The sequence below is a fragment of the Mustela nivalis genome (assembly GCF_964662115.1).
Source record: "Mustela nivalis genome assembly, chromosome: 6".
Taxonomy (NCBI): Eukaryota; Metazoa; Chordata; class Mammalia; order Carnivora; family Mustelidae; genus Mustela; species Mustela nivalis.
In genome coordinates, this window is record NC_139025.1 from 136,899,193 (window position 1) to 136,925,764 (window position 26,572).

At 40.9% G+C, this 26,572-nt stretch overlaps 1 protein-coding gene and 1 long non-coding RNA gene across 2 annotated transcripts in view; one reads left to right on the forward strand and one right to left on the reverse strand.

Annotated features, from left to right (window-relative positions):
• LOC309867645 (myocyte-specific enhancer factor 2A-like) overlaps positions 1 to 25,992 on the forward strand; it is a gene marked incomplete at both ends in the record, with an annotated part of 115,624 nt that extends 89,632 nt beyond the window's left edge. The window contains 5 exon segments of the mRNA XM_082736704.1: positions 1,499 to 1,718; positions 2,410 to 2,469; positions 24,509 to 24,635; positions 25,637 to 25,768; positions 25,770 to 25,992. Of these exon segments, the coding sequence (XP_082592830.1) occupies positions 1,499 to 1,718; positions 2,410 to 2,469; positions 24,509 to 24,635; positions 25,637 to 25,768; positions 25,770 to 25,992 (762 nt within the window).
• On the reverse strand, positions 16,379 to 19,781 carry LOC309867657. The gene is made up of 3 exons (XR_014313291.1): positions 19,581 to 19,781; positions 16,820 to 17,062; positions 16,379 to 16,458 (listed from the first exon to the last, which is right to left on the reverse strand). It is a non-coding gene; the product is annotated as an uncharacterized lncRNA (long non-coding RNA).
• Positions 25,993 to 26,572: the final 580 nt, after the last annotated feature.

The window sequence follows — 26,572 nt, forward strand, 5'->3', positions numbered from 1 at the left end:
ACTTGGTTTAAAATTTTCCTATGCTCATACATCTAACCATCATGAAAACCAGTAGTTTTTTGAGTTATCCTTCTTTGATAGTTCTTCAAAGAGTTCTTACGGGGAGCTCATTGGCAAGAGCTGCTTAAAACAGCTATTTTGGATCTGATTTTCTAAAGCTGCATCTGTAGTGTAGGCTTCAGGGAACAAATTGGTTCTGATTCTGATATTTATCTTATTGTCAGAGTTAATTCTCTTAAAAACTATGCCTTGAAGTATACATCATGGATTATCTCTTCAAAGGAGTCCTTTACTATAAGAAGCTCATGAAAAATAGATTTAAGGAAGTATTTTTGTGCTAATACAGTTATTATTCTTTAAAAACATAAATAAAATAAAATCCCTTCTGACCTCACATGGATGCTGGTGACTTTGTAGTAAATGTTAAACTGCAAAATATTGTGTAAATAAAATTGCTTTACCTTTGAAAAAAAATTTTTTGTCATGTAGCCATTGTTTTATGTCAGTTAATGAATGATAATTTTCTTTCTGAAATAATCTATTGAATAGAGAACATAAATTATGTTCTTCCAACTTTGAATTAGCAGTGTTACCACTCTTTGCAATCACTTTTAAAATATGGAGAGAAGAAAGCTTTCTTCTTTCTCTATAATGGAGATTTTATAAAGAGAACTGTTATATTCATGGTTAACAAGTATATTATATATGGTCTACGAAGGAAATACAAGAAGAAATGACAAATACTGTTTTAAGGGGGTGTGGAATACTTAGGAGGGAAGTAAGATAGCATTTATAATTATAACTTAATCTTCATACAATTTAAAGATAGGTTTTCAGCGGTTAATTTTATTGTTTAGATGGTTTCTTTGCATTTCATCACACTCAGATTGCATTGTGTTGTATATATGACTTGATTTTTTTTTTAAGTTTTGTCCATTAAGAATGTCAGTCAGTTAAACCAGGGCTGATTTATAATGTCCCACATTTGGTGTATTAAATTTATAATTTGTGTACATATTTTCTCCTTTTGTTAAATTTGTAATCTCTCAATAGAAATGTAATGTTACTAAACTGGTTTGGATTATTAAAATGCAAATTTTATGCTTACTTGGTAACAATATATTTTGTAATGTCTAAATCTGACAACACTACTTTAATATCAGGTTCTGACATCTAATTTTCATTTCTAGGACTGTTTTAAATATATATATATATATATATATATACACACACACACACACACACACACTTTATAGTGGTGTATATGTATTCATATATAAAACGGAAATTGAAAAGTTTATGTCAGACATACTCATGTTCAAATGTAATTCTGAAGAAAGCAACTTAAATCTACCAGTTGATTAGTAAGAAACTATCCCTGTCCTCAACTTTTAATAACTGTGGAGTTACCTTATCCAAATTAAAATTCGTAAGTTATTTATTTAATATAGATGAAAATGAAACTAACAGTTTTCTCTTCCTTGTTCTTTATTTACAGCCTGGTTTGCCACCTCAAAACTTCTCAATGTCTGTCACAGTCCCTGTGACCAGCCCTAATGCTTTGTCCTACACTAACCCAGGGAGTTCACTTGTGTCGCCATCTTTGGCCGCCAGCTCAACATTAGCAGATTCAAGCATGCTGTCTCCACCTCAAGCCACGCTGCACAGAAATGTATCCCCTGGAGTCCCTCAGAGACCGCCGAGTACCGGCAGTACAGGTGTGTAGTGGTCTCTCTTCTGCTGGTTCTTTAAGAAAAAGAATTGCTGACATAAGCAGTTTCTTATTTCGCTACCTTTAATTTTCTATGATGTGCGAGAGTCACTGCCACATAATTGATTCCATTTTAAGGAATATTTTTGAGGATTTACTGCGGCGCTGTGGCATCCTCTTGGGTACAGTGGACCCATATACAGAATCTCCCATCTATAACTTTCCTTTTCACGGGAAACCATACTTTGACAGGCAGAAAATTTAATTAGGGTATCATGAGCAAAGACTTAAAGTTCGAGTGTGAGTCACTCATGTCAAAAATAAGAGAGTAGATGTACCTGACTGGAGTTAGAGTTCATGAATTCAGCAAAAATCAGCATTTATGACTTTATTCTTTGTAATACAGTGTTTCCTCTTCTTTAAGTCCCAAATTTAATAGTACTGTTAGCACTGACCCCATTCTTAGGAATTTGTACTTTTTGATATTGATACAGGAAAGCATTTGTATCCAGAGCTTGATAGGTGAGCTTTTATATGTATATTTAACTATATCATATTACACAGTTATGCCAGATTCAGTCTAGGGCTAGTTTTTATTTTTGCTTTTTAGGAAAGGAGTGCAGTTTACTTCGTTCAGATAAGGAAAACCAATTCATGTTCATTCTCTGCCCTCTCTGTTCCCTCTCCAAAATTTTTAGGTGGGATGTTGAGCACTTCAGACCTCACAGTGCCAAATGGAGCTGGAAGCAGTCCAGTGGGTGCGTGAATTACTCCTGTTTGTCTTTCTAGGCATCTGCCCTATATGAGATAAAGGGAATATTGTCCCTCAAATGAGGCCTTATACCAGATAAGGGAAAAATGGGTATATGACTAGAACAGACATGTCCCTTCGTAGACTTAATTTTCTTCTGAGGGGTGTTTTTACTAATACCTAACATTTTTAAATAACATCCCTGCTCTGTTCTTTATACCTTGGCCTTGAGTGCTTCCTCAAGTGCTTTCAGATACTGTTCTTTGCTAAAGATGCAATTGCCTTCATACAGTTTTTACATCAAGCTAGTTTCTTAAGGAGAAGATTTCTGTATCATCTATTCTTGCCAAAAGTTAGATCATTAGCAGATGATACATTTTATAATAGCATGAAATGTTTTTGGAGAGGTTGCAATAACAAAGAAATGGTGGGCCTGCTTCTAGAGCTACAAAGATTATTAAGAAGTTTGTCTTCAAAGCATTGTTTTGGTGGCTACCTGTAGAACATCCACATTTTGTCACAGTTGTAGCCAAATTGGGTTAGTTTTGTTTTGTTTTTTACTTTAGGATCCCAAAGATGACTAGCAAGTTTAAACACATGTTTAAATATGTCTGCCCAACCTCCGAGTGCCGGCAAAGATACACTATGAACTGAACATTACAGAAACATGGCATATATGTCAAAGAGTTGTAAGAATAACTGTATTCCTTTGGATTATCATCACATTAAGTGGTCTTGGTCTCTTAATCTGTGATAAACATAGTTGTCATCATTGTATCATCATTGTATCTGGAAAAAAAAACTTTCCTCCCTGATTTAGATATCGTGTGTTCCTGGAGACTTCTGAACACAGACACTTCTAAGAAAAATTTACACTTGTATGTATTCAGCCCATTCATTCTATTAAAATGTAAGGAGCTTCTGCCTCAAGAGATTTGCAGAGATAATTGAATAACTTAATTTAAGGTGATGAGAAAGAAACATATTGCTGAGACAAGTTATAAAACATAGTGGTAGGTTAAATGCCTAATTCTGCCACATATTAATTGTGCTTTGGATGGAATATTATATAAGACCAATGTAGGATCTTTTTTAACATAATTGTGGAAAATTCATAACAGTATTAATAGTTATACATTAGGCTGCTTTACTTATATGTGTATTTCCAAATATTTATAGTTTATTTAAACTTCATTTGAGTTATTTGCATGCCCATATACATACTCTTTTTGTGTTAAACCTTCCCATATGCTTGTACTCCCCCAGTACTGCCCATCTTACTTTGCCTTCTACTTCCTAGCTTAGCTAAGGCTAGACTCGAGAATTTCTATTTCATTTAATGTTAATTGTAAGTACCTCTTGGTTTATTTCTGAAATAGTTCCCCCCTCCCCCATGGAGTTTAACTCTTCGAAGATTTCTAATGTGTTTTCCCCTTGACTTTCCTTCTTTTTTTTTTCTTCATCCTTCTGGCATATTGTAAACACGGTTCTAACTCCTGTCAAACAAGTGTTTCAATTCCCATTTTTTTTTGTACTTTTTACACTTTCTAAAAGCTTTTATCAATATTTTTTCTTATCTGCCATGCAACTGTAAATCTAAACTCTGTCTCTGCTGCTTGGTTTTTCTGTGCTCCCTTTGGTAATTTGAAACTCAGACTTTGTCATCATCAAAATACATTTTCTTTTGTTGTTGTTGTTGTTTTCATTCATTTTTCTTTTTTTATAAGCCTCCTCTCCCTGTCGTGACCTTTATGTTTAGAGGACTACATAATCCTACTCCTGGGATCATGGCACATCGTCATTACTTCATACAAAGCATCTCAGTCTGCTGTGTATTAATCCCTTTTATACCTCTGTTCCATTCCCATGCCCTTCCTCCCCCCATCTTAGGTAACTAATGTGTTTAGTGTTAATAGTGTTAATAATCATGATTAGGGAACATGTATTTCTATTAAAACTTAAAATTCAAGTAAGTATTAAAATATTGTAAGTGCTTAGTGAGAAACTTAAAGATTTTATTTATTTGAGAGAGAGAGAGCATTGCATGAATGGGGGGCTGGGGGAGAGAGAGGAGACAGAAGGAGAGAAACAAGGAGCCTCCTTGCTGACCTGCTGACTGGGGAGCTGGACATGGGGCTCAGTCCCAGAACCGCATCACAACCTGACCCACAGGCAGACATTTTACCAACTGAGCCCCCCAGGCACCCCTTTAGTGAGTTATTTAAAAGTCTGTTTATATTATTACGTATAAACAGAGATAAATCCTGCTTCTTAGGGTACACCTCAGCATCTCATAATGCATCAAGATTGTATGTCCTGATTCTTCATTAACTCATACTCGTACATGCCAATTTTACCTAGACTGTGTGTAACGCTACTTACTCCACTTGTGTGGCTTGTATTCTAAATGGCATATATGTATCTATCTATCTATCTATCTATATATTTATATATATATATATATCTGCTTTTTAACAGAATTAGATCTGAGTAGACTTTTTATGTCAACTAAGATACCAACTGGAAGCATGTATTTATGTGAAATACTTAGAGCATACATGGGTTTAAAGTGTTTTTACTATAAATTGTCCCTAAAATAAATGATCTGCCATGGGTGTTTTTAAAATGTTATTTTTGTGAGGAAGAGCCAGATAATATGTTTTAGCTCATTTTCAACAATGATGCCATTTTGGTTTAGTAGTTTGGAAAAAGTAGTTTAAACTCATTATTATACCAGATATACTCTTTATGAATGAAAAGATTAAACAGTTAAGATTCCCAGGGAAATTTAGAGGGAAAAATATTTAAAAGTAAAGAATGATTTCTAATCTATTTTTCCAGATATGTTTCTTGGAACTGTATGAGAAGAAGGATTTATCAATGTTTGGTAAACCTTGTGTTAAATAAAACTAAGCAATTTTCTTCACTGTAGGACTTACTGGAGCCTTTAAAATGCTAATTTGTTTGTGAGTCATTAAACTTAGTATGTAACATATGGTTACACAAAGTGATTTCATAATAGAAACCTTCATTTTTTTCCTCATGAAAAAGCATCTTTCATAATTAGTATCATAAAACATTTTGGGAAATCTTCTTTCTGGTCTTAAGATGATATATAGAAAAGAGCTTTTGGATAATGAAACCTTCCATAAATGAAATTAAAATTGAGGTTTAAAAAAAGACAAGACAATTAAGCTTGTGCTGTGATAATAGTAGACCTGATTATTGGGACCAACCCTTCCACTGAAGACACCTACAAATGCTAGGCAAAATATTTTTTAAATCTGCTTGAAAGCACTTGAGAACCTACAAAATAATGAAGAATTCCTGGCTCAAGATCCAGGGAATGTTGGAGACAGATCCTCAAAGAGGGTGAGCCTGGCATTAGTGACTGCTTTTCCGCAGGTGGTAGTTGCCACTTCCACAGTGGAGCAGGATGCCTCAGAGACCTAGGGGGACAGGGAAGTCAAAGTTCAGGGCCCTTAAAAATTGGGAGGGTCCAGTGTGCTCCTGTCACTTTGTCCCTAAAATAAATGATCTGTCATGGGTATTTTAACACTTTGTGTTAAGCCCCCAAAAGGCAAGACCATAGAAGTAGAGTGAATCAGAGATTAACAGGCCCTTCTAGTAGCTACATCTAACATCTGCGCCATCTGCTTTCCATACACTAGAGTGTTGTTATCTACATTTAAAGTACAGAGTAAACGTTCTTTACACTGTGTTCCTTTTTTCTCTTTTTTAAGATTTTGCTTGTTTATTTGTCAGAGCATGAGGGGGGAGGAAAGACAGGGCAGAGGGAGAAGCAGAGTCCTTGCTGAGCAGGGAGCCCAGTGTGGGACTCAGTCCCGGGACCCTGGGATCATGACCTGAGCTGAAGGCAGACGCTTAACTTGACTGGCCACCCAGGTGCCCCATATGTTCTTCTATACTTAAAAAAAAAAAAAAAAAAAAAAGTTCTTTGTGTACATAAAACTGAAAATTGACCACATGCTGGGCCACAAAAAAAGTATCAACAAATTTTGGAGAATTTAATCACATAGAGGTAAGCTCTCTGGTGACAGAGTATTTCAGCCAGCAACCATTTTTTATGTATAATAAATCAATTTTTTATACATAATCTGTATAATAACTTTAATTTTTCAGTCCAGGCTTAAAGGCTTGCCATGAACCACTTCCATATAGTTTCAATTAACCTTTAAACTGGAACATTTTTACTGATACTGTAATTTTCAAATGTATAATGTTTTTATAGATGAGCCTCTGTTCTCCTCGTTCTTATTTTAATTTTTGTTGAGTCTCCTGCTTCCCAAAATACAGGATGCTTCAGGCCCATGTAATAAGGCAAGCAGAAGCATCTTTGAGGTTTTTAAGCATGAGACAAACTTAGAATAGGGAAAGACATGTTAAATAGGAAATCAGAGGAAGCATAACTGTAAAAGAAGGATTGATTTGGTTGTGTAAAATTAAGAATCTTTATTGATCAAAATCACCATGAAGAGAACAAAAAGGCAAGACAGTGAGAAAATGTAGATTGTATACATACAGCACACAGAGGTCTTTTTTATCAAGAATACTTACAAGTCATCATGAAAAAAATCTGATTTTTGAAAATGTGCATGAGAACATTTTACAAAAGAAGTTACCGGGTATCCAGTAAGCCTGTGACAAGATACTCAGTCTCAGTAACCAAGGCAATGCAAAATTAAAATCACAGAAAGCATCATACAACAGCCAGAATGGCCAAAGCAGAATAGGCTGATAATACCAGGTGTTGATAACTCTCATTGTGAGAGTTCCAAACTCTCATTCCCTGAGGATTACGGTGCAAATTGATGCAGCTGTTTTGACATTGTCTCCTAAAGTAGTAGATATATGGGTTCTACAACCCACCATTTTTATTCATCCTTATATACTGTAGAGAAATGCATATGTGTACCATGAGCATCAGGAAATAAAGGAATGCGCATGGCATTGCCTGTTACAGGCAACATCTAGAAATAATCCAAATTTCTGTCAACAGTAGAACAAATAAATAAGTGATAGTATGTCTATGTGAAGGAGTTCTATACTGGAATGAAAAGGAAGAAACTATAGCAGTAATTAGCATGGTGGCTGAATTTCATCAGACTATGATGTATGAAAGACAATGGATGCAAATACAAAATTATTCTATTCTATCTAAATAAAGCTGGAAAAATAGCCAAGCAATATTATGTGCTAAGATTGCGTGTAGATAGATGATAAAACTGTAAAGAAAAACAAGTCACTGTAATAGTCATAATACTGGTTATTTTGGGTAGGTGGGACAACAGGAATGTTCGGGGGGCCCAATTATAGAGCCTTTTCAGGGTTTTGGCAGTATTGTTTTTCCTGATGTAATGGATACATGGAGATTTTAAATTTATGCTAAAGCCTTGATTGTTAAGTTTTTATTTTATGTACCATTTTGTATTATGTGGTATGTTAATATGAGTTTTAAAATAGATACATTTGATTTTTAAAAGGAATTCTAAACCAAAGTGTGGAGGTACTTTTAAAATGCTAAGAGAGGGGCACCTGGGTGGCTCAGTGGGTTAAAGCCTCTGCCTTCAGCTCAAGTCATGATCCCAGGGTCCTGGGAGCCCTGCCTCTGGCTCTCTGCTCAGTGGGAGACCTGCCTCCCCCTTTCTCTCTGCCTGCCTCTCTGCCTACTTGTGATCTCTGTTTGTCAAATAAATAAATAAAATATTAAAAATCAATCAATCAATCAAATGATAAGAGAATGTAGTGTATATTGTATAGGTGTTATACTATCCTGAAATCTAGAGAGAAAACATTACACATTCATACTCTCAGAAAGACTTAACAGTCTTTGGGCAAAGACTCCGTTCATTGGGCACTATTGTCTGCATGTGGCAGCGGGATGTACAGTCCCATCTTGAGATCAGGAAGCACGACTGTGTCAAGGGGACAGACCAGCAAAAGCCTAGGATGGCAGAGCAGAAAGCTGGAAAGCTCTGGCTCCTCCACAGTGAGCTGCAAAAGCCACTGAGCTTGCAACCACTTTTCTCCAGTTGTCTTAAGGGAGATAAAAAGATTTTCTCATTCCGTAAAGAAGTAAAATAAAATACAAGCAAGAGGAAGGGGAATATTTAATAAGTAGGTGGGTTTTTTAATGTACCTAAATGTACAATTCAAAAAAGAAACCCAACTAGTATTTGAAAAATGGAAAGGATGTATCAGGAGATTTAAATAAAAATGACAAAAGAAAACCACAAACTCACTAATTGCCAACTATTACCACTTTGTGTTGTGATCTGGAGAACCAGTGCAGGTGTGAGGAAACTGATGATGGCATTGTAAGTTAGTAATGAGCTTTCTGAAAAGATTTTGCAAAGATGTCCCAGTAGTCATAAAAATGTTCATGCCTCTGAGCCCACAAATCCCATTCCTGGGAATCTCTCCTAAAGAAATGAACTAGAACTTGAAAAGATTCACTGCAACTTTATTTATAGTATGAATAATAGGAAGAAACCAATGTATTCAACAGTATGAAAGTTATGTAAATGAAAATTTTCATCTGAACTTCTTTTTAGTTGTAATTTAAAACTATGCAAAAAAATATGCATGTGGAAAATAAAAAGGAGGGGAAATCCAAACTGATTATCATAGTTATGTTGGGATGGTGGATATAGGAATTTTCTCTCTCCTTTTCTAGTTTCTAAACTTTCTATATTGATATGGTTGGTACCTCCACAGTCATAACATTTTATTATAGTAAATTAAAGCATTCATTTGTTTTTCCTTGAAACATAATTTGTTTTCAGTCTTTTATTGTTCAAGTAAAACCTGCCAGTTTTGTACATGCTGTAAATTGTATACATTTTCCAGAGTGGCACTCTGACTTGGCATACGAGGTACATTTCTCTACTGAAAGTTGACCTACTCTGATGTAGGTGAAGTCCAAGTTCTTTTGGAGGCTTTTTCTTCACAAACCCCACTGGGTGCTCACAGAAGAGATTGGGAACATCCTGAAGATGTCTCCCCTATGATGTACGGCTGAGAAAAGGGAAGAGCAGCCCCTGTAATAGGGACAAAATGTGCTGCCTGGACCCTTCTCCCCTTTCTGTCCTATGGACCAGAAGTGTTCATCTGTGAGGGGATGAACGACAGAAAGTGTCACCCTCCAGGCCCTTTGGCGACCTCCCATTGTATCTTGAGAAATGGAAAAGGAAAAACATTTGAAGCCAGGGCGGAGGTGCAGGAACAATGTGAACGCCAAGAGCATGGCAGATGCCCAAGAGGCCCCAGCCCGGGGCGCAGCACCAAGAGGGGAAGGCTGCAGACTGAGAATGGATCACACACTGGAGAAAAACCGACTTCCGGCAAACCAGCCTCACTTCCTGCTGCAGGGATTCGGGGCCCATGGTGGCGGCACCAAGGGTGATGACTGCACCCATGAGCTCCAACTCAGCCCAATTCCTAACTAAATGAACTCCAACCAAGCGCTAAAGACCTATTGGTCTGTAGGTCAGTGAAGTTAACCCAAACTGCAAAACAAAGAGCAGAACAAATCTTCCAAGAGCTGTGGACTTCTATCAGGTGGTTTAACATATTTGTCATTGGAATTCCAAAAAGAGGGGAGAGAGAACAGAGCAGAAGAAATATTTGAAGAAACAGTAACACCAAGTAGGACAAATACACACACATTTCAGGTTACTAAAAGCAAAGGACAACAAGGAGAAAATCTTAAAGGCAGCCAGAGGAAAGAGAAGGAAAAAGAAAATATATACCATACTTCTCTTCAGAACCTATGCAAGCTATAAAACCGTGGAGTAACCTGCGGTGCTGGAATTCAAAACAAGAAACCCTCAACCTGGAATTCTGTATCCAGCAAAGTTGTCTTTCAGAAATGAAAGAGAAATAAAAACTTTCTCAAACAAAAAAATCTGGGGAATTTATTGCTGGGAGATCTGTTCTGCAAAAAATGCTGAAGGAAGTCCTTCTGCAAAGGGACTGTGATGCCAGCGAAAACTTGGATCTACACAGAGAAATATAGAACACAGAGAAATAAAGAACAATGGAAATGAAATAAATGAAGATAAAATAAAACACAATTTATTTTCCCCTAAATTTTATAAACCTTTTATTTTAGATTACAAAGATAGTACAGAAAGTTCTCCTAATGCTTCGTACCAGTTTCTCCGATTATTAACATCTTGCATTAGTATAGTACAATAGTACTGGTAGTACTGCATAGTACTAAAAGGTCAGTATTGATACATTATTATTCACAGAACTTTTGTACGTTATTCAGATTTCTTTAGTTTTTAAACCACATAGCTTGTGTTCTGGGACCCCATCCAAGACACCACATTACACTTAGTAGGCTGTTTCCCACTTAGTAGGCTGTTTCCTCAGACTCCTCTTGGCTGTGATAGTTTCTAAGTCTTTCCTTGCTTTAATGACCTTGACAGTTTTGAGAAGTACTAGTAAGGTATCTTGTAGAATGTCCTTCCATTGGGACTTTTTTCCCCACGTTTTACTCATGATTAGACTGGGGTTATGGGTTTCAGGGAGGAAGGCCACAACTCAAGTGTGCCATTTTGATCACCTCATACAAAGGGTACATAGTATCATTATGAGTAATTACTGTTGTTGTCAACCTTGGTCACCTTGCTGATGCAGTGTTGCATGGGTTTCTGTGCTGCAAAGTTACACTTCTTCCTTTGCGTACTGTCCTCTTTGGAAAGAAGTCCTATGCAAGGTCCATACTTAAGGAGTGGGGAATTGGGCTCTACCTCCTTGAGGGCAGAATATCTACATAAATTATTTGGAGTTCTTCTGAACAGGTGATTTATCTGTTTGCTTTTATTATTTAATGATTTACTTTAATACAGACATGGATATTTATACTACTAAATTCTGCTAACATATAGTTCTACCAATACTGTTTCATTCTGTTGCTCATATTCCAGCTTTAGCTGTCGAGGACTTTTCACTTGGTTCCAGTTCCTCTGAAAATACACCCTCATCCTTGTGGGGTTATTTTTGGCAGGGAGGGGATAATGAAGGTTACTTTAAAATTTTTCAGTTACGATGAAGTGTTCCAGGCTCATCTTGTATATTCCCTGCCCCAGTTCCAGAATCAGTCATTTCTCTAAGGAACCAGGTTCCTTATTATTGGAGACTGGTATTAGAAACCGGAATCCAGGCATCTCTCTTTTTCATTGTTCTAAAAGATCACTACTTTCTAAAGCAAAAATAGCGGGAATGAATTTGGTGCTTATAATACATGTAGAAATAAAGTGTAGGACAACAAAAGACAGGAAGCAAAGTTGTAAACACACTGTTCGAAGCCCTTACTCTACACCTAATATGATATCTACTTGACGGTAAACTCTAGTTAACTAAAGATGTATGTTATAAAACCTAGTGCAACTACAGAAAACAATTTATGAAAGAGGTATAAAAAGTCAATAGAGGAGATAAAATGGAATTATTAAAAAATGCTCGAATAGCCCAAGATATGGGAGAAAACAGGAAAATACAACAAAGAGACAATGAGGCAAATAAATACAGCTAACAACATTGTAGATTGTAATCCAACCATACAAGTAATCACACTGAATGTGGTCGTAAACATCAGTTAAAAGACAAAATGTCAGATTGTTTAAGAAAAGGAAGGTCATGGCGATTCATAGACCTGTACCCCTGGGGATAAAAACACATCATATGTGTATTTATTTTTAAAGATTTTATTTATTTATTTGACAGACAGAGATCACAAGTAGGCCAAGAGGCAGGCAGAGAGGAGGAAGCAGGCTCCCTGCTGAGCAGAGAAGCCAATGCGGGGCTTGATCCCAGGTCGCTGAGATCATGACCTGAGCCGAAGACAGAGGCTTTAACTCACTGAGCCACCCAGGCACCCCCTTTATATGTTTATTTTAAAAATTAATTAATTTTAAAAAAAGGAAGGTCATACTATACACAGTCTATAGAAACCCTACTTTAAATATAAAGGCAGAAAAGTTAGCAGATAGAGAAAACATACTATGCAAATGTTAACCACAAAAAGGCTAGTGTAGCAATATTAATTTTAGACAATATGGGCTTCAAAATAAGGAATATTATCAAGAATAAAGAAGGACTTCACACAGTCCATTTTCCAAGAAATAAGTATCTTTAATGTATACACATGTAACAGCCTGCCTTCAAAATTTGTAAGCCAAAAACTGATGGAACTAAAAGGTGAAATAGAAAAATCCACAACTGTAGCTGGAAACTTAAACATTCTTCTCTCCGTAATCGGCAGAACAAGCAGGCAGAAAAATCTGTACAGATCTGGACAACCTGAGCAATACTCAACCAGCCTCACCAGTACTCTAATAGACTTTTATGGGACACTTCACAACAGCAGAGCATAACATTTTTCTTAAGGGCCCTTGGAACATTCACCAAGATAGACCATTACCTGTGCCATAAAGTAAATCTCAACAAATATCAAAGAGTTAAAATCAACTAGATTATATTCTATGATCATAATGAAATCATAACAGAAAGGAAAAATCCTTATATATTGAGAAATTAACACACTTTTAAATAATCTCTGGGTCAAAGAGGAAATCTTAGGAGAAATTATAAAATATGTATGTGTGTATGTGTGTGTATATGTATGTATATGAGAGAGGGAAACTTACAGCATTTGATGTTTATATTAGAAAAGAGAAGGTACTAAATCAGTAAACTTTTGTTAAAACTCATAAACTCAAGAAAGAAGAGCAAAAACTTAACCCAAAGCAATCAAAAGAAAAAATTCAGAAATAAATGAAATTTAAAATGAAAGCAATAGAGAAAAGCAATCAAACAAAGCCTAGTTTTTTGATTGCTAAACTTCTGGCCAAGCTGACCAAATTAAAAGAGAAGGCACAGGTTATCAATATCAAGAATGAAAGAGGTACTGGCAGAAAGGTGGGCGCCAGTGGACAAAACAGAGAGCCCAGAAAATAGACCTACACAGATATATTCTGTTGTATTTTGACAAAGGCAGTAAAGCAGTTCAGCCGAGAAAGGATAGCTGGTCCAACTGACTCTCCTGGAACAGTTCACCATCCATATGCAAAAATAAAACCTCAAAATACAAATCATACCTTATTCAAAAATTAACTAAAAACGCATCATAGACTCAAGCATAAAATACAAAACTCTGAAACTTTTAGAAGAAAATTTTGGAAGAAACAATACACCAAAAACACGATCCATAAAGAAAATTCTGATATATTGATGCTATCAAAATAGTTTCACTATCAAAAAGTTTTACTCTGTAAAAGGTCCTACCCAGAGAATAAAAAGACAGCCTACAGATGAGGAGAAACTGTTTGCAAATCACATACTCGTAAAGGACCTACCTGCTTCTATGATAATACAACTGTACATCTATTAGGATGGCTAAGATTTAAAAAATAAAATCAGTGGTACTGTGATAGCATTGTATGGGGACAGATGGAAAAGCTACACTTGTGAGCACAGCATACTGTATGGAGTTGGGGAACTGCTGTGTTGCACACCTGAAAAAATGTAACATCATGGGTCAGCTTTACTCGGGTGCCTGGTTGGCTCAGTCGGTTAAGTGTCCAGCTCTTGATTTCAGCTCAGGTTTTGATATCAGAGTTCAAGACCCGCTGATATCAGAGTTCAAGGCGAGTTCAAGGCCCGATGAGGGCTACTTAAAACAAAAACCCAGCATTCTAAAATGCCAAGTTCTGACAAGGATGCAGAGCAACAAGAACTCTCGTATATTCATGCTTAGAGCAAAGTCACACACCACTTGGGAAAACAGAACAACAACGTCTTACAAAGTTAAATATATACTTGTCATACAACCCAACAGTCCTCTCGGAGAACTGTGCTTATAGAAATCTGTATTTTTCACAGTTGCCAAAAACTGAGAACAACCTAGATGTCCTTCCAACAGAAGAATCGATGCATATACACACTGTGGTACATCCAAAGAGTACTGCTCAGCAAAAAAAAAGGGACGAGCCACTTATTCACAGCAGTATAGATGATCTTAAATGAGTTTTGCTAAGTGAAAGAAGCTGGATCCAAAAGACTACATAGCATTTGATTCTATTTATATTTCATTCTGCAAAATGCAAAACAGATCAGTAGTTGCCAGGGATGGAGAGAGGAGTTGACTGCAAAGGGTATGTGAGGTGAATTTTTGAGGCGATGGAACTCTTCAGTGATCCTGTGCTGGTGGGTGTACATATGAGTCTATGCCTCTGTTAAAACTCATAAAACTGTACAAAGAGTGGTTTTACTATATGCGGTTAAAAATCAACCAGGATTCCAGGGGAACTGCAGATGGAATACAGACTGTGACACATGAATATGGCTGTAGTACAAGTCTGTGACAGGATGATCCGGAAGGGGACGGGGAAGGAGCTCTCAGTAACTTTGGAAACGGTTTTAACTCTAGATAGAGAAAACAAAAAAATGAGGAAGTCGTTGTGCTCAAGAGGGTACATTTGTTAGACAACACTCAAACAGTGAATACATTGTAGATAAAGCCAGGTTTTTCATTGTTCGGGGGGGGGGTGACTTACAAATAAGCAAGGTGGTTGGGGTTGGGGAAGGAAGGCTACAGTGAACACTGTGTTTCTGGGCTATTGTTGGAAGTTTCAGTATGAACTTACTTTCTTAACATAGATAGAGAAATATCAATGTATATACACGTGAATAGTGTACCTCATATATTTCCTAGCTCTACCGATAGACCCTTCAGGTAATGGCACCTGATAACTGAACACACCTAGTACTCAGATCTTCGTTTCTAAACATTCTCCAATAAAAGGAATCAGGATTCCTTGGAGAAATGATTGATTATAGAGTGGGAGCAATGAAAATACAGGATGAGTCGGAGGTGCCAGAGGATAAGGAAGTGCAGGTGAAATGCTTACAGGAACCAGCCTCTCTGAAGAGCTCCAGTGGCCCAAACTAGAACAATTTAAGCAACAAAATAAGTAACAATAGTATTGGATTAGTACCCAAGGAATACAAAATACCAAGTCTGTTATTGATAAAAATGATGAAAGAAACAGCTCTTCCTTAGAGAAGAGTTCTAATTATTACATGTAGAAAGAATGAGAGAAATAGCAAATCATCACTGTCATTACCACAGTACAGAGATCATGGCCAGACAGGGTCAATGGATGCTAAAATGAGTGAGTGAAAGTTTAAGGAAAAACAGGGTGTTTGCATAGCCTCAAAATGTCTCTCCCCAAATAACTGACAAAGGGAACAATAGTAATTTTGTAGTAGGGAGTCCTCAAAGACGCGACTTTCACCAGCAATCGAGTTTAACATCACCAATAATGAACTGACATACCTTCTGGTATGTGCTAAGAGGGTCACATCACCTCTTTGGTACTCTTCCAAAAATCCATGCTCTCTATCCAAGAAAATTTAAGACCCAAATTACAGGACGTTCCATGAGATATCCACCCAGTACTCTGCAGTTTTTTTTTTTATCCAAAGATTTTATTTATTTATTTGACAGAGAGAAATCACAAGTAGACTGAGAGGCAGGCAGAGAGAAAGAGAGAGAAGCAGACTCCCTGCTGAGCAGAGAGCCCGATGCGGGACTCAATCCCAGGACCCCGAGATCATGACCTGAGCCAAAGGCAGCGGCTTAACCCACTGAGCCACCCAGGCGCCCCTACTCTGCAGTTTTTAAGGTCATGCAAAATGAGGAAAGATGGAGGGAGCGGTCACAGACCAGAGGAGACGAAGGGTATGTGACCGGTAAGGGCATGTGGGATGCAGCATCCAGTCCTGGAGTAGAAAAAGGACATCAATGAAAGACGGGTGAAATCCAGGTGAAGTCCTGTAGCCTCAGTTATTGCTGGTTCCTCTGTCAGTTTGACAGTTGTCTCGTGCTTCTTTGAGAGGCAGACCCGGGTGGGGTGGTGCTGGGGTGTGTGCTGTGATGGTGCGCTCTCTTCACAGCCGCTCTCTAGGGGTAAAATTATTGCAGGATACCGAGTTAAAGATACACACAGGTGTAACAGGTAACCCCGAAAAGAAAAACATGTGGGCATTCAGGGTAGTCATTTGGCTCACCGTTTAGGAACAGGATGTCGAACACCTGCCCCTGTCTTTCAGAGAGGCTACAGAAAGTTTCATTTAAGGCTCAGTCAACTGCAGAAGGTAAGGGCAGACCTGCATGGAGGACTTCAGCTGCTGGTCAGAACTATCTCTGTCTGGGCTTTCTTTCAGAGATCATGAAGCAGCTCTTAGAAGACTCAGAATTTGCCATATAAACTATTTTACACCCTTGGCCTGGCAGGTGCAAGTGGAAACCACACAGCACTTACCTGCGGTATTTGCATGCGGGTCCTGTGGTTGGAGGCCTGTGAAGATCTGTGTAACTCTGCCGCTGAAGGGCCTCTCGCCCACATTTGAGACAGCAGCTGTAGGCTGGGCGCTTGTTTTTCAGAGTTGGCAACCAGCCTGCCTGTGTTACCGTTTGTTTGCAGGTTGGCTGGCTTTTGGATCCGGGTCTCCTCCATCACTGATGCTTACAAAGACTTCCGTAGATTGACAGAGAAACTTGACTCCTTCAAGTAAAATAAGAAAGCACTAGCTAGCAGATTATTTCTAGCATGTTAGTATTTTCTGAATGCTTAGGAGAAGAGCAAATATGTGTCCTTCATCTCTTTTCTGGACGTGATTTATCAGTTCAGTTCTCTTCCAGTCTCATTAGCTTCATACATGTTACTGTTTTTCCGCAGCGAAATTATACACACGAAAGCTGTATTTGCATCCAAATCCATGTTATCCAAGACTGTTATGAACTACTGTTGGAGTTCTTCTTGTTTTGTAACACTATGCTAGCTGCGGTGGGAAATTAGAAAACAAAATAATTCCTGCTGACCAAAAAGCATACAACTAGGAGATAAATAATGGACGTGTGTGACCAGGTGGGCTACGGATGCGAGGACGAAGTACTCTCAGGGTTTCAAGTATAAACTGGTGTCATGATGAGGAACTCTGTTTAAACACAGTGGCGGTAGCCCGGCGGTATGTGGGTGAGGCCGACACAGGAGTGGACGAAGCCAGGGAGGGGGGCAGCTTTAAAGCCTGGCCTGCAAGAATCCGAAGAATCTTTCTTCTGAAAGCAGCTACTAGTGGAGATACGATAAATAATTTATATTTGTATTCACTGCTTATATTTAATCATCTCTTTAGAGTTCCAAGCAACTGCTAGTGTCCGAATAACGTGTTTTTCTAAGGAAATATTTTATTTTTGAGTATCAACAGTCTTAGTAACTCCCGTATCCCTCTCATGTGCTGAGTGCAGTCGGAGGAAGAAGAATTGGAGTTGGTGACTCCAATTGGTGAGTGTGCGTTTCTGCTTGAAGGGAGTTGCAAAAGATCTGGAAAGTACGAATTCTCTTAAGTGTTTATATCTAACCAGTGTTCCCTTTGTTACACAGTTTTTCTTGCTGTTATTAAACACTATCCAAGCACTTTTAATAACGGAACCAATCTAGTACTACTGAGTCCATCCCGTTTTTCTGCTTATAGTTGTATATCTTGACCCATTTTGTTTGTTGGAGGGAACATTGGAACAGAGCCTTTAAAAACAATAGCTGTCAATGATCACAAGACACTTGCTAAAGATTTTTTTTTTAAGGAAGGATATAAAATACCTTATATAGTTCCCCAAATTATTAACATATTTTTAGAAAATGACTTCACCCTCAAAGTTCCTCAGATTGTAACACATGGTCTTGTGTTATTTCTCTTTCTTTCAAAAAGATTACATCATTTTTGGTGAGGTCACTTTTTTCAGAGTTGGAATTATTTCATACTGCATGAGATGATCTGAACCATAAGGGGGATTCCCTGTTTGCTAAAAGGAATGTCTGTAATTTAATATACACAAATTTACCTTTTTGTATCAGGACATACTCTGTTGTTAAAAGTTTTTCTAAAATAAATGATTTCTTTTTTCTAAAATAAATGATTTCTATTGGCTTCTCTTCTAGAAAATAAATTTGACTAAAAATAACTTTTATCTCTTCTTTGGGAACTAAAACCCAAAATTCACAGAAATCATATAAATTCTGTCAGTTGCTAATTAGTGACCTTAAGGGAGAAAAACTTCAAAATGTTTAGTTTGTAGCATGGACAAGGGTTCAGATTGCATCAGAGCATGGGGGGAAGGCATCTGTTGGTTTTATTTATATTTTATTATTACATATATACACATGCTGGTGTGTTTTGCACAGTTTCTGTCTTTTTAGATAAGGTTGTCTGTGTTCTGTCCTTAAACTAAGAGATCATTCTTTAACTTCGTGATCACTCACAGTTTGAGATGTGGTTTTGTATTTAGTAAACTAAAATATACTAGTGTGCCATCAACTGTGGTGTTGGATTATATCATGTGCAGATTTAGACTTTCTTCTGGGGAAATACTTTATTTAGTGATATGGTAATAATTAGAAAATGGAAGTTTATAATTAAAGATAAAATGATTTGTCTTCGACTGTTTACTCTTAAGAAGTTAGTTGTCACAAGTGTTTCCTTTCAATTCTGTAGCAGTATGTTGCCCTCTAGTGGTCCCACAAGTCTCTTACTCAGAAAAATCAATGCCTTGGAGATTCGGAGCTTTGATGCATCCTGCCGATATATTGGCATTCACCGTTACACACACACACACACACACACACACATACACACCACCTCTTCTTGAGGTCATGCCCGGAGATTGCCATGGAGTTGAAGCCCTGGCATGGATAGAGTTAGGCCAAACTGGGTCATGCTGTGTTCTTTCGCCTACTGTCTGACTCTGAGTTTCCAGATTAAGTCCAAAGTATATCTCTACCTCAAAAACTCATTAAAATTATTAACTTGATGCTGAGATGAACATGTGTTCCCACTTACCATACACTGACTTCCACCCACTTAAAGTTCACTCCCCAGTTACAGAATCTCAAAGATAAATTTCTAAATCTTTGAAAACCACAAGGTGAAGAAAGACTCTCATGGTGAGAGCCGGGCTGCTGAGATGCCTTGAGAAGCCTTGCTGTTCTAAACAACCTCGCTTTGTGGTAGCTCCAGGGGTCTCACCTGTGGATCTGAAGTGACATAGAAATGTGGGCCAGAGGGTTTCTCAGGAGAGTCATTTAAGGATACTGTCTTACATCTGGGTGGTACTCCAGTCACCAGAGCACTTCCCACCTCTTGGCTCATTAGAGCTTCCCAGTAGTACCCAAGGCCGGCAGCACAAAGATCACTGTCTTCCCTACTGTGCAAACAGAGAGGTTCAGAAAAGTGAAATGATTCCCCCCCCCCAACCTTAGGAAGTCGGGAATTGGGGAGAAAAACGTAGGTGATGTCTCTATATTAAAAGCCCTGGGCTAGTTGTGCTTTGGCCTTCTTGGGTGCTGAACCCATGGATCATGGAGTCTGTTCTCTTTATCTGAGCCTGCTTTTGGAGCATTCCCGGAAGCCCCTGTCGTGAGAAAGTGCTGTCACCCCCGAAACGTAGAGTGGCCATGTCAGGCTGACTTGATTATTCAGTAGTTGGGTTTTTTCACTCCCGGTACAGATAGGATATGGTGTAGATGGAGTCGGTCAGCGAGCATTTAGTGTTGCCCCATTCGCCGTCTCATGAGAAGTGCGCTAGTTACAAGCTCTCCACGCAAAGCCTCTCCTTTCAGAAGTGTCGGGAGCCTGAGCAGGGATGTGTATTGGAACCTGCTGCCAAGAAATAGGTCACTGGGGGGGGGGGGTGACAGTAGGGGAGGCTGAGCTTGTATGGGCGTGGGGCACCGGGGGGTGTGGGGGGCATGGGGTGTGGGGGTGTGGGTGTAGCAACTGTAGGAGCGCAGGGCAGGAAAACTGGAAGCAAACTGTACTATAGGAAGCCAGGACCTCACAGCACGCTAACATGGGAATGCTGCCGGTGCAAGTGGTTTCGATCCCTAAACTTACTTACACTCTCAGGATACAAAAGACTTTTGGCTCTCCTCAGCTCGAAAACCTAGATGTTTGATTTGGGGCAGCCTGGTGGTATTTTAGTGCCAGCAAGTCCTCATTTATGGTAACACATCAAAGCATTCTCACCCAGAGTGCAGGTTTCTGTTTTAAGGATATATCCTTGCCACCGATAAACACTATGAAAGACAAGGGAAAATGAATAATTAATGTAAAACTATGTCCCTTGAAATTAAATATTTAGTTCACATTAGTATTTCTAAGGTTTTTTTTCACATCATCACTGCTTTAAGACATAATGACATTCACATCATAAAACTGTGAAAAATGTCACTTTTAAATTGAATGTTATTTTTAAAATACTAAGGCTGAATATAAATACTCAAATAATGACCCTTTTTTCTACTCTCTCACAGAATACCCAAAGGATAAGCAGTTCTCACACCACTCAGCCTCTAGCTACCCCAGTCGTGTCTGTGACCACCCTGAGCTTGCCTCTGCAGGGACTCGTGTACTCAGCCATGCCGACCGCCTACAACACTGGTTAAGCCTGCTCTCTTGCCTTCTGTGGCTCGTACTTCTTTGTTTGGTGATCACCATGTGCTTTTGTGATTTTCTTTTTTTTACAAGTATATTGATTGAAATCAATCATCTCCAGTTCTTTAGAGTCACATTTGGGCATATTAAAAGACAAAGGTTAGCTTTGAAAAACGTACAAAAAAATACATTGTGGAATGATTTCCCAGTGTCCGCTTTTACTTACCCTGACAAAGAAACAGAGAGCTGTTCCCAGAATCTGTGACCAGACAGGACGAGAGCGCCGCTTGGCATTTTCTCTGGTGCGTCTCGCTGCAGTCCTCCAGGCTGGCAGGTGTTGACCTGCTGGGGGGAGCACGGCCTCCGCCTGGACTCGGGACTCCGGAAGGGGACACGTGCATGGCTGCGCCGGGCAGCTGGTGTATTCCTCTGTGTACCTACCTTTTTTAGTTTCTGTCCCTTGTGCCTCAGGAGCAAAACCAGGACATTTCTTGTTTCTCCTCAGAGCCAGTCAGTCATTCCTCCCTTCTGAGAGGAGCTTCTCACTCATTTATGTTTACTTAGACGTTTCATCTTACAACACCTATTGCGGGGGTCTGTAAGGCAAAGTCAGCACTGCTGAGTGACCGGAGAGGTGCCGTGGGCCACGCGGGCTGTCCACAGAGGCCCGGCACGTGGCAGGTTTCTTCCAGATCAGCCGTTCTGGGGAGAGGCAGAAGGTTGGCAGGTGTGGTTTCGCCTTCTTACCCGCTGAGCCAAACACCTGATGCTTCAAAGGAAGAAGGAAAGAAGGAAATAGTTAAGCGATACCTTGTCAGCTTTCAGACTGCAGTGCAGGGTATTCATCCTTTCAGGATTCTTATAAGCAGACTGTAATAAAAACCATCTAATTTTAGCCTTCAGAGTAAATGCTTTAACACGGTGCTTTCACACTGCTGTCTGACGCTCCCTGCAGCCATTGATACATTTGCTTGTCACTTTAATGCTGTGTAGTTCATTTAAAACAGAATTTTAAAAGGTTTTGTTGAAAAAAGAAAGCCTCTTAGGAGAATGTCCACTACCTTTTCTAACAATCAATATGAAAAAAATGCCCAAACCTATTAAGTGCAAATTTAGAGTGAAGCGAGAGATAACATGTTCATAGAAATTCTGTGTCCTGGTGGTGATCGCCAGCTGTAGGCACGCCCATATGCCAGGGACAGAGCTTTTGTCCCAGGTTCGTGCCAGCTCGGGATACAGGCCGGAGCTGAGGTCAAAGCGGCTGAGGTTAGTAGTTTGTGCTCTGAGACCTGAGAGCGTGAGGAAAGAAGGGGGAAAGCACGACCTGAAAGGTTCAGAAGCGCTCCAGCGGGGAAGGTGGCACTTGAACTGGTTCGGAGCGAGAGCAGTTTCTTGAGCTTTCATGACGGGTTTTCCAGGATATGTCCCTGTGCCACTGTGCGTGCTTAAGAAATGCTGTTGGATTAGCATGAAGTTGTTTTTTAAAAATCCAGAAGGAATTACCAAAACATAAAAACTGAGACTTGGCCTCAGTCTCATTCCTTCTTTTAACTGTGACTCAGTCTCTGTGCTCATTTTCAGAGCATGTGTGAAGCTTAATCTTAAAAAACATTATTTTTACTCTGTCTCGTTGCCCTTTTTAAACACGTCCACCTTCATCTTTCTGTAGTTTGGCAGCTGCCTTTCTGTGCAGAGTCAGACTCGTGCCAAATGATCAGGAAAGGGATGAAGGTGGGATCAACATTTCCAAAAGTGCAAGTTTTTATGTGGAAGAGCCCCGGTGCTTTGTCCTGTCATGCCCCTCATAAGGTCCCTCCGCAGCCCTGCTCGTGTGTCCATTCAGCACACGCCTGCTGAACACTCGCTGGGTGGCAGCTGTGGGGCTGGGCACGCGGGAGTGTACGGTTCACAGCGGAACTTGGGACAGACCGCTGTGAGAATCAGGTACCACAGTCGTGTTAAGAGCTACGAGAAGCCTCGCTAGAGGGGCACCCGTGACTCAGCGGGGCGGGGCAGGGAGATTGTTCCGGGGAGAAGGGAGCACGGCGGGATCGGGATGGCGCAGGGTGTGAAGGGTGGAAACTGTAGAGGTACGTCACAATTTCTAGGCCATGTTGAAGATTTTGGATGTTGAGAGCACAGGGAAGCCAGAAAGTGTAGGCAGAGAGGTATCGTGAGCCCATTTGTTAAAGATCACTTTGGCTAGTGTTCCTGGGGCAAGGCTGCGTGCTAGGAGACCGTCCGGAGGCTCGCATGGTGGCCCAGGTAGTGGATCCTGATGGCTTAGAGGAGAGCGGTGGCAGGAAAGCTGGTGAAACAGGCAGGTTTGAGAGACAACACAGAGAACTGACGGGCCTTGGTGGTTGGCGCTGGAAGTCGGAGAGAAGTATCAAGAACACCCACAGGTTTCTGGCACGACCGAGGTGAATATCGGTGCCATTTATTAAGATAAGGAGCAGGTTTGGAGGAGACGATTCCAGTCGGGTGTCAGATTTGAGGGGTTTGGAGAGACATCCAAATGAACATACCAAGGAGGTAGCTGGGTGGACCTAGAGGTCGAGAGCTGGGGGCTGCAGGGGGCACCGGTGTGCATGCGGGACCCCTGCGCACCTCGGCGGGGAGTGGCTGAGGCGGTCGGAGAGCGTGGCGGGAGCAGAGTGTGGAGGCCGGCAGGATCCCAAGAAGCAGCTACGTTCTTTCCTCTGAGTCCCTTTTTTTATGAATGTTAATGCACTAGGAAGATGGGCTTCCTTAAATACCTCCCTTGAGACGGGAAAAAACAGTTAAAAGTAGAAGGGTTTTTGCCACCTCTCTTTGAAAGTAAATGGAAAAAACAAGTGTTAATGAAGAACTGAAATAGCTCGACGTGTGAACGATACCTAATGTCCTGGGTCTTGGCCAGAGTGATTATGACTGAGCCTTTCTGAGGAAATGAGCCACATTCTCTGTTACACTCTTGTCACACATAAGTTTTTTCATGAACTTGAAGCTGTGTTGCGCGCAGTCAGCGATCTCAGACAGCCCCGGCCGCGAGCGACCACTGCTCACCCGCTGTGTGCCGGCGTCCTTCACTTGGCCGCCGAGCTGGCCCCACACGAGGAGGGCTGCTGTGTCCTTCCTGCTCCCCTCTTCTCGGGAAGAGAAGAGCTGCTGCTCTAGGCTCCATCCGGTCTGTCGCTGCTTTTCCCAGGGGGTAGCGGTGCGCACGTGTCAGGCGACCGCTGCGTGCGCACGTCCCTTAGCAATGGCCCTGCCATTATTTCTATTTACAAGTCTGGAGAAAGGATCTCAACCTTTTGTGAGACAGGAGACTGTAAACACGTAGCACAGAGTTGAGGCTGACTTTATCGAGATAATCCCAGACAAGCAAATGCAGCTAGGACCTGCCGAAAGAAAAACTGTTGTCGGTGTGGACGTGTGTGTTTTAGTTAGGAAGTACCTGGCTTCTTGCAGCTGGGGTAACCGGCTTGTGCTTGGGCCTTCTCTCTCTCACACGAGTGATACTTCTCTCTTTGTTCTAGATTACTCACTGACTTGCCCAGACCTGTCCGCCCTGCAGGGCTTCAACTCCCCGGGCATGCTGTCTCTGGGACAGATGTCAGCCTGGCAGCAGCACCATTTAGGACAAGCCACCCTCTGCTCTCTGGTGTGAGTAACGGGAAATTGTCTCCAAATCTCTCCTCCCGGCCCTTGCACTTTATTTTTCTATCAGTTACAGTCTTTGGTGCTGTTGACTGTCACATGACGGTCCTAGGACGACTTCTTCTTTATGTGGTACAAGTGTTTGGAGAAAATATTTCCTTTACGTGCTTCTGGATAATAGCTTGGGTCCTGCTCAAACTAGGCATTCCCTGAAGAGATTCGGGAGGCAAGGCTTCTCTTCTCTGGAGATGGTGACCAAGGGGTACTGAGGCACAGGCGGCCCCCACATTCTCCCTGCTACTAGGGCTTTTGGATACCCCTGGGCCCCACCGTAAGCTTTTCTCACGCCTGTCCCCTCACCCTGCCCAGAACGAATGTTCTCTGCGTTGAACTCTTCTCGGTGAGGGACGGTGTGGGCAGTGGGCTGGGATCATCCACATGAAACCCAGTAGCTAGCTGGCTCCACACACAAGATGCCCACCCCCTACTGTTCCTCCCGTCCTGTCCGTGGAGAAAGCCAAGGTGGTTTTCCTTGCATTTCTTCACCCATTGGCCCTTGGGGGTCTGTTCATCCTAAATGAACACACCATGAGCTGAAAGGGTCGCTCAGCTCGGGGGAGAAGCCTGTATGCAGGCTCTGCTACTCTGAGTGGCCTGTCTGAGGCGGTGCCCTCCCCTGGAAGACAGGGTCAGGTGACGGCCTTGCAGGTACTGTGCAAGCAGTGAGCGGTGCCTCTCCCAGGGCTGGAGCAGAGGGGAAGCCAAAGGCTTCCTCTCCCGTTCTGGTCCACGCACAGCAGCGGACACACAGTTTCGGCTCCTTTATCTGCAGAAGGACCAAGGGCTTGGGCAGGAGAACTAGCCACCCCGGTTTTGTTTTCCTCCCATGGAGAGGTCATTAAAACCAGTCTGGGCATTTGGACAGGCTCTGTTGGGTGGAGGCTGCAGTATCACTCCGGTCACACAGATGCACTCACCAACCCTCTAACATCTTGTCTTTCCTTCAGTGCTGGAGGGCAGTTATCTCAGGGTTCGAATTTATCCATTAATACCAACCAAAACACCAACATTAAGTCAGAACCAATTTCACTTCCCCGGGATCGAATGACCCCATCAGGCTTCCAGCAGCAGCAGCCACCACTGGCGGCCGCCACAGCCCCCCCAGCCCCCCCAGCCCTGGCAGGAAATGGGGCGCTCCCCTGTGGACAGTCTGAGCAGCTCGAGCAGCTCCTATGATGGGAGTGACCGGGAGGATCCACGGGGCGACTTCCATTCTCCAATCGTGCTTGGCCGACCCCCCACCACGGAGGACAGAGAAAGCCCTTCCGTCAAGCGAATGAGGATGGACGCATGGGTGACCTAAGGCTCCTGGGCTGGTATTCGTACTTTGTGATCCCGCAGTGAACTGCCCTACATATCTACATCGGTAAATAAGGACATGAGTTAACTATATTTATATGTACATACATACATATATATCCCTTTATATATATATATGTATGTGGGTGTGAGTGTGTGTGTGTGTGTGTGTGTGTGCGTGTGTGTTACATACAGAATCGGGCACTTACCTGCCTCGTAGATCTGCAGATGTACGTCCCGTGGCAAACAAAGCGCCCTGTAGGCAGATTCTAGTCTGGCACTTCCTTGGACTACTTGTTTCATAAGATAACCAGTTTTTGCAGAGAAACGTGTACCCATATATAATTCTCCCACACTAGCTTGCAGAAACCTAGAGGGCCCCTACTTGTTTTATTTAACTGTGCAGTGACTGTAGTTACTTAAGAAAAATGCTTTGTAGAACAGAGCAGTAGAAAAGCAGGAACCAAGAAAGCAATACTGTACATAAAATGTCATTTATATTAATTACCCAGCCTGGCATGGGTCTCTGTTGCAGAGGGGTGCATGGGAAGGGCTGTTGATATTTTAAAACAAAACAAAAAAGC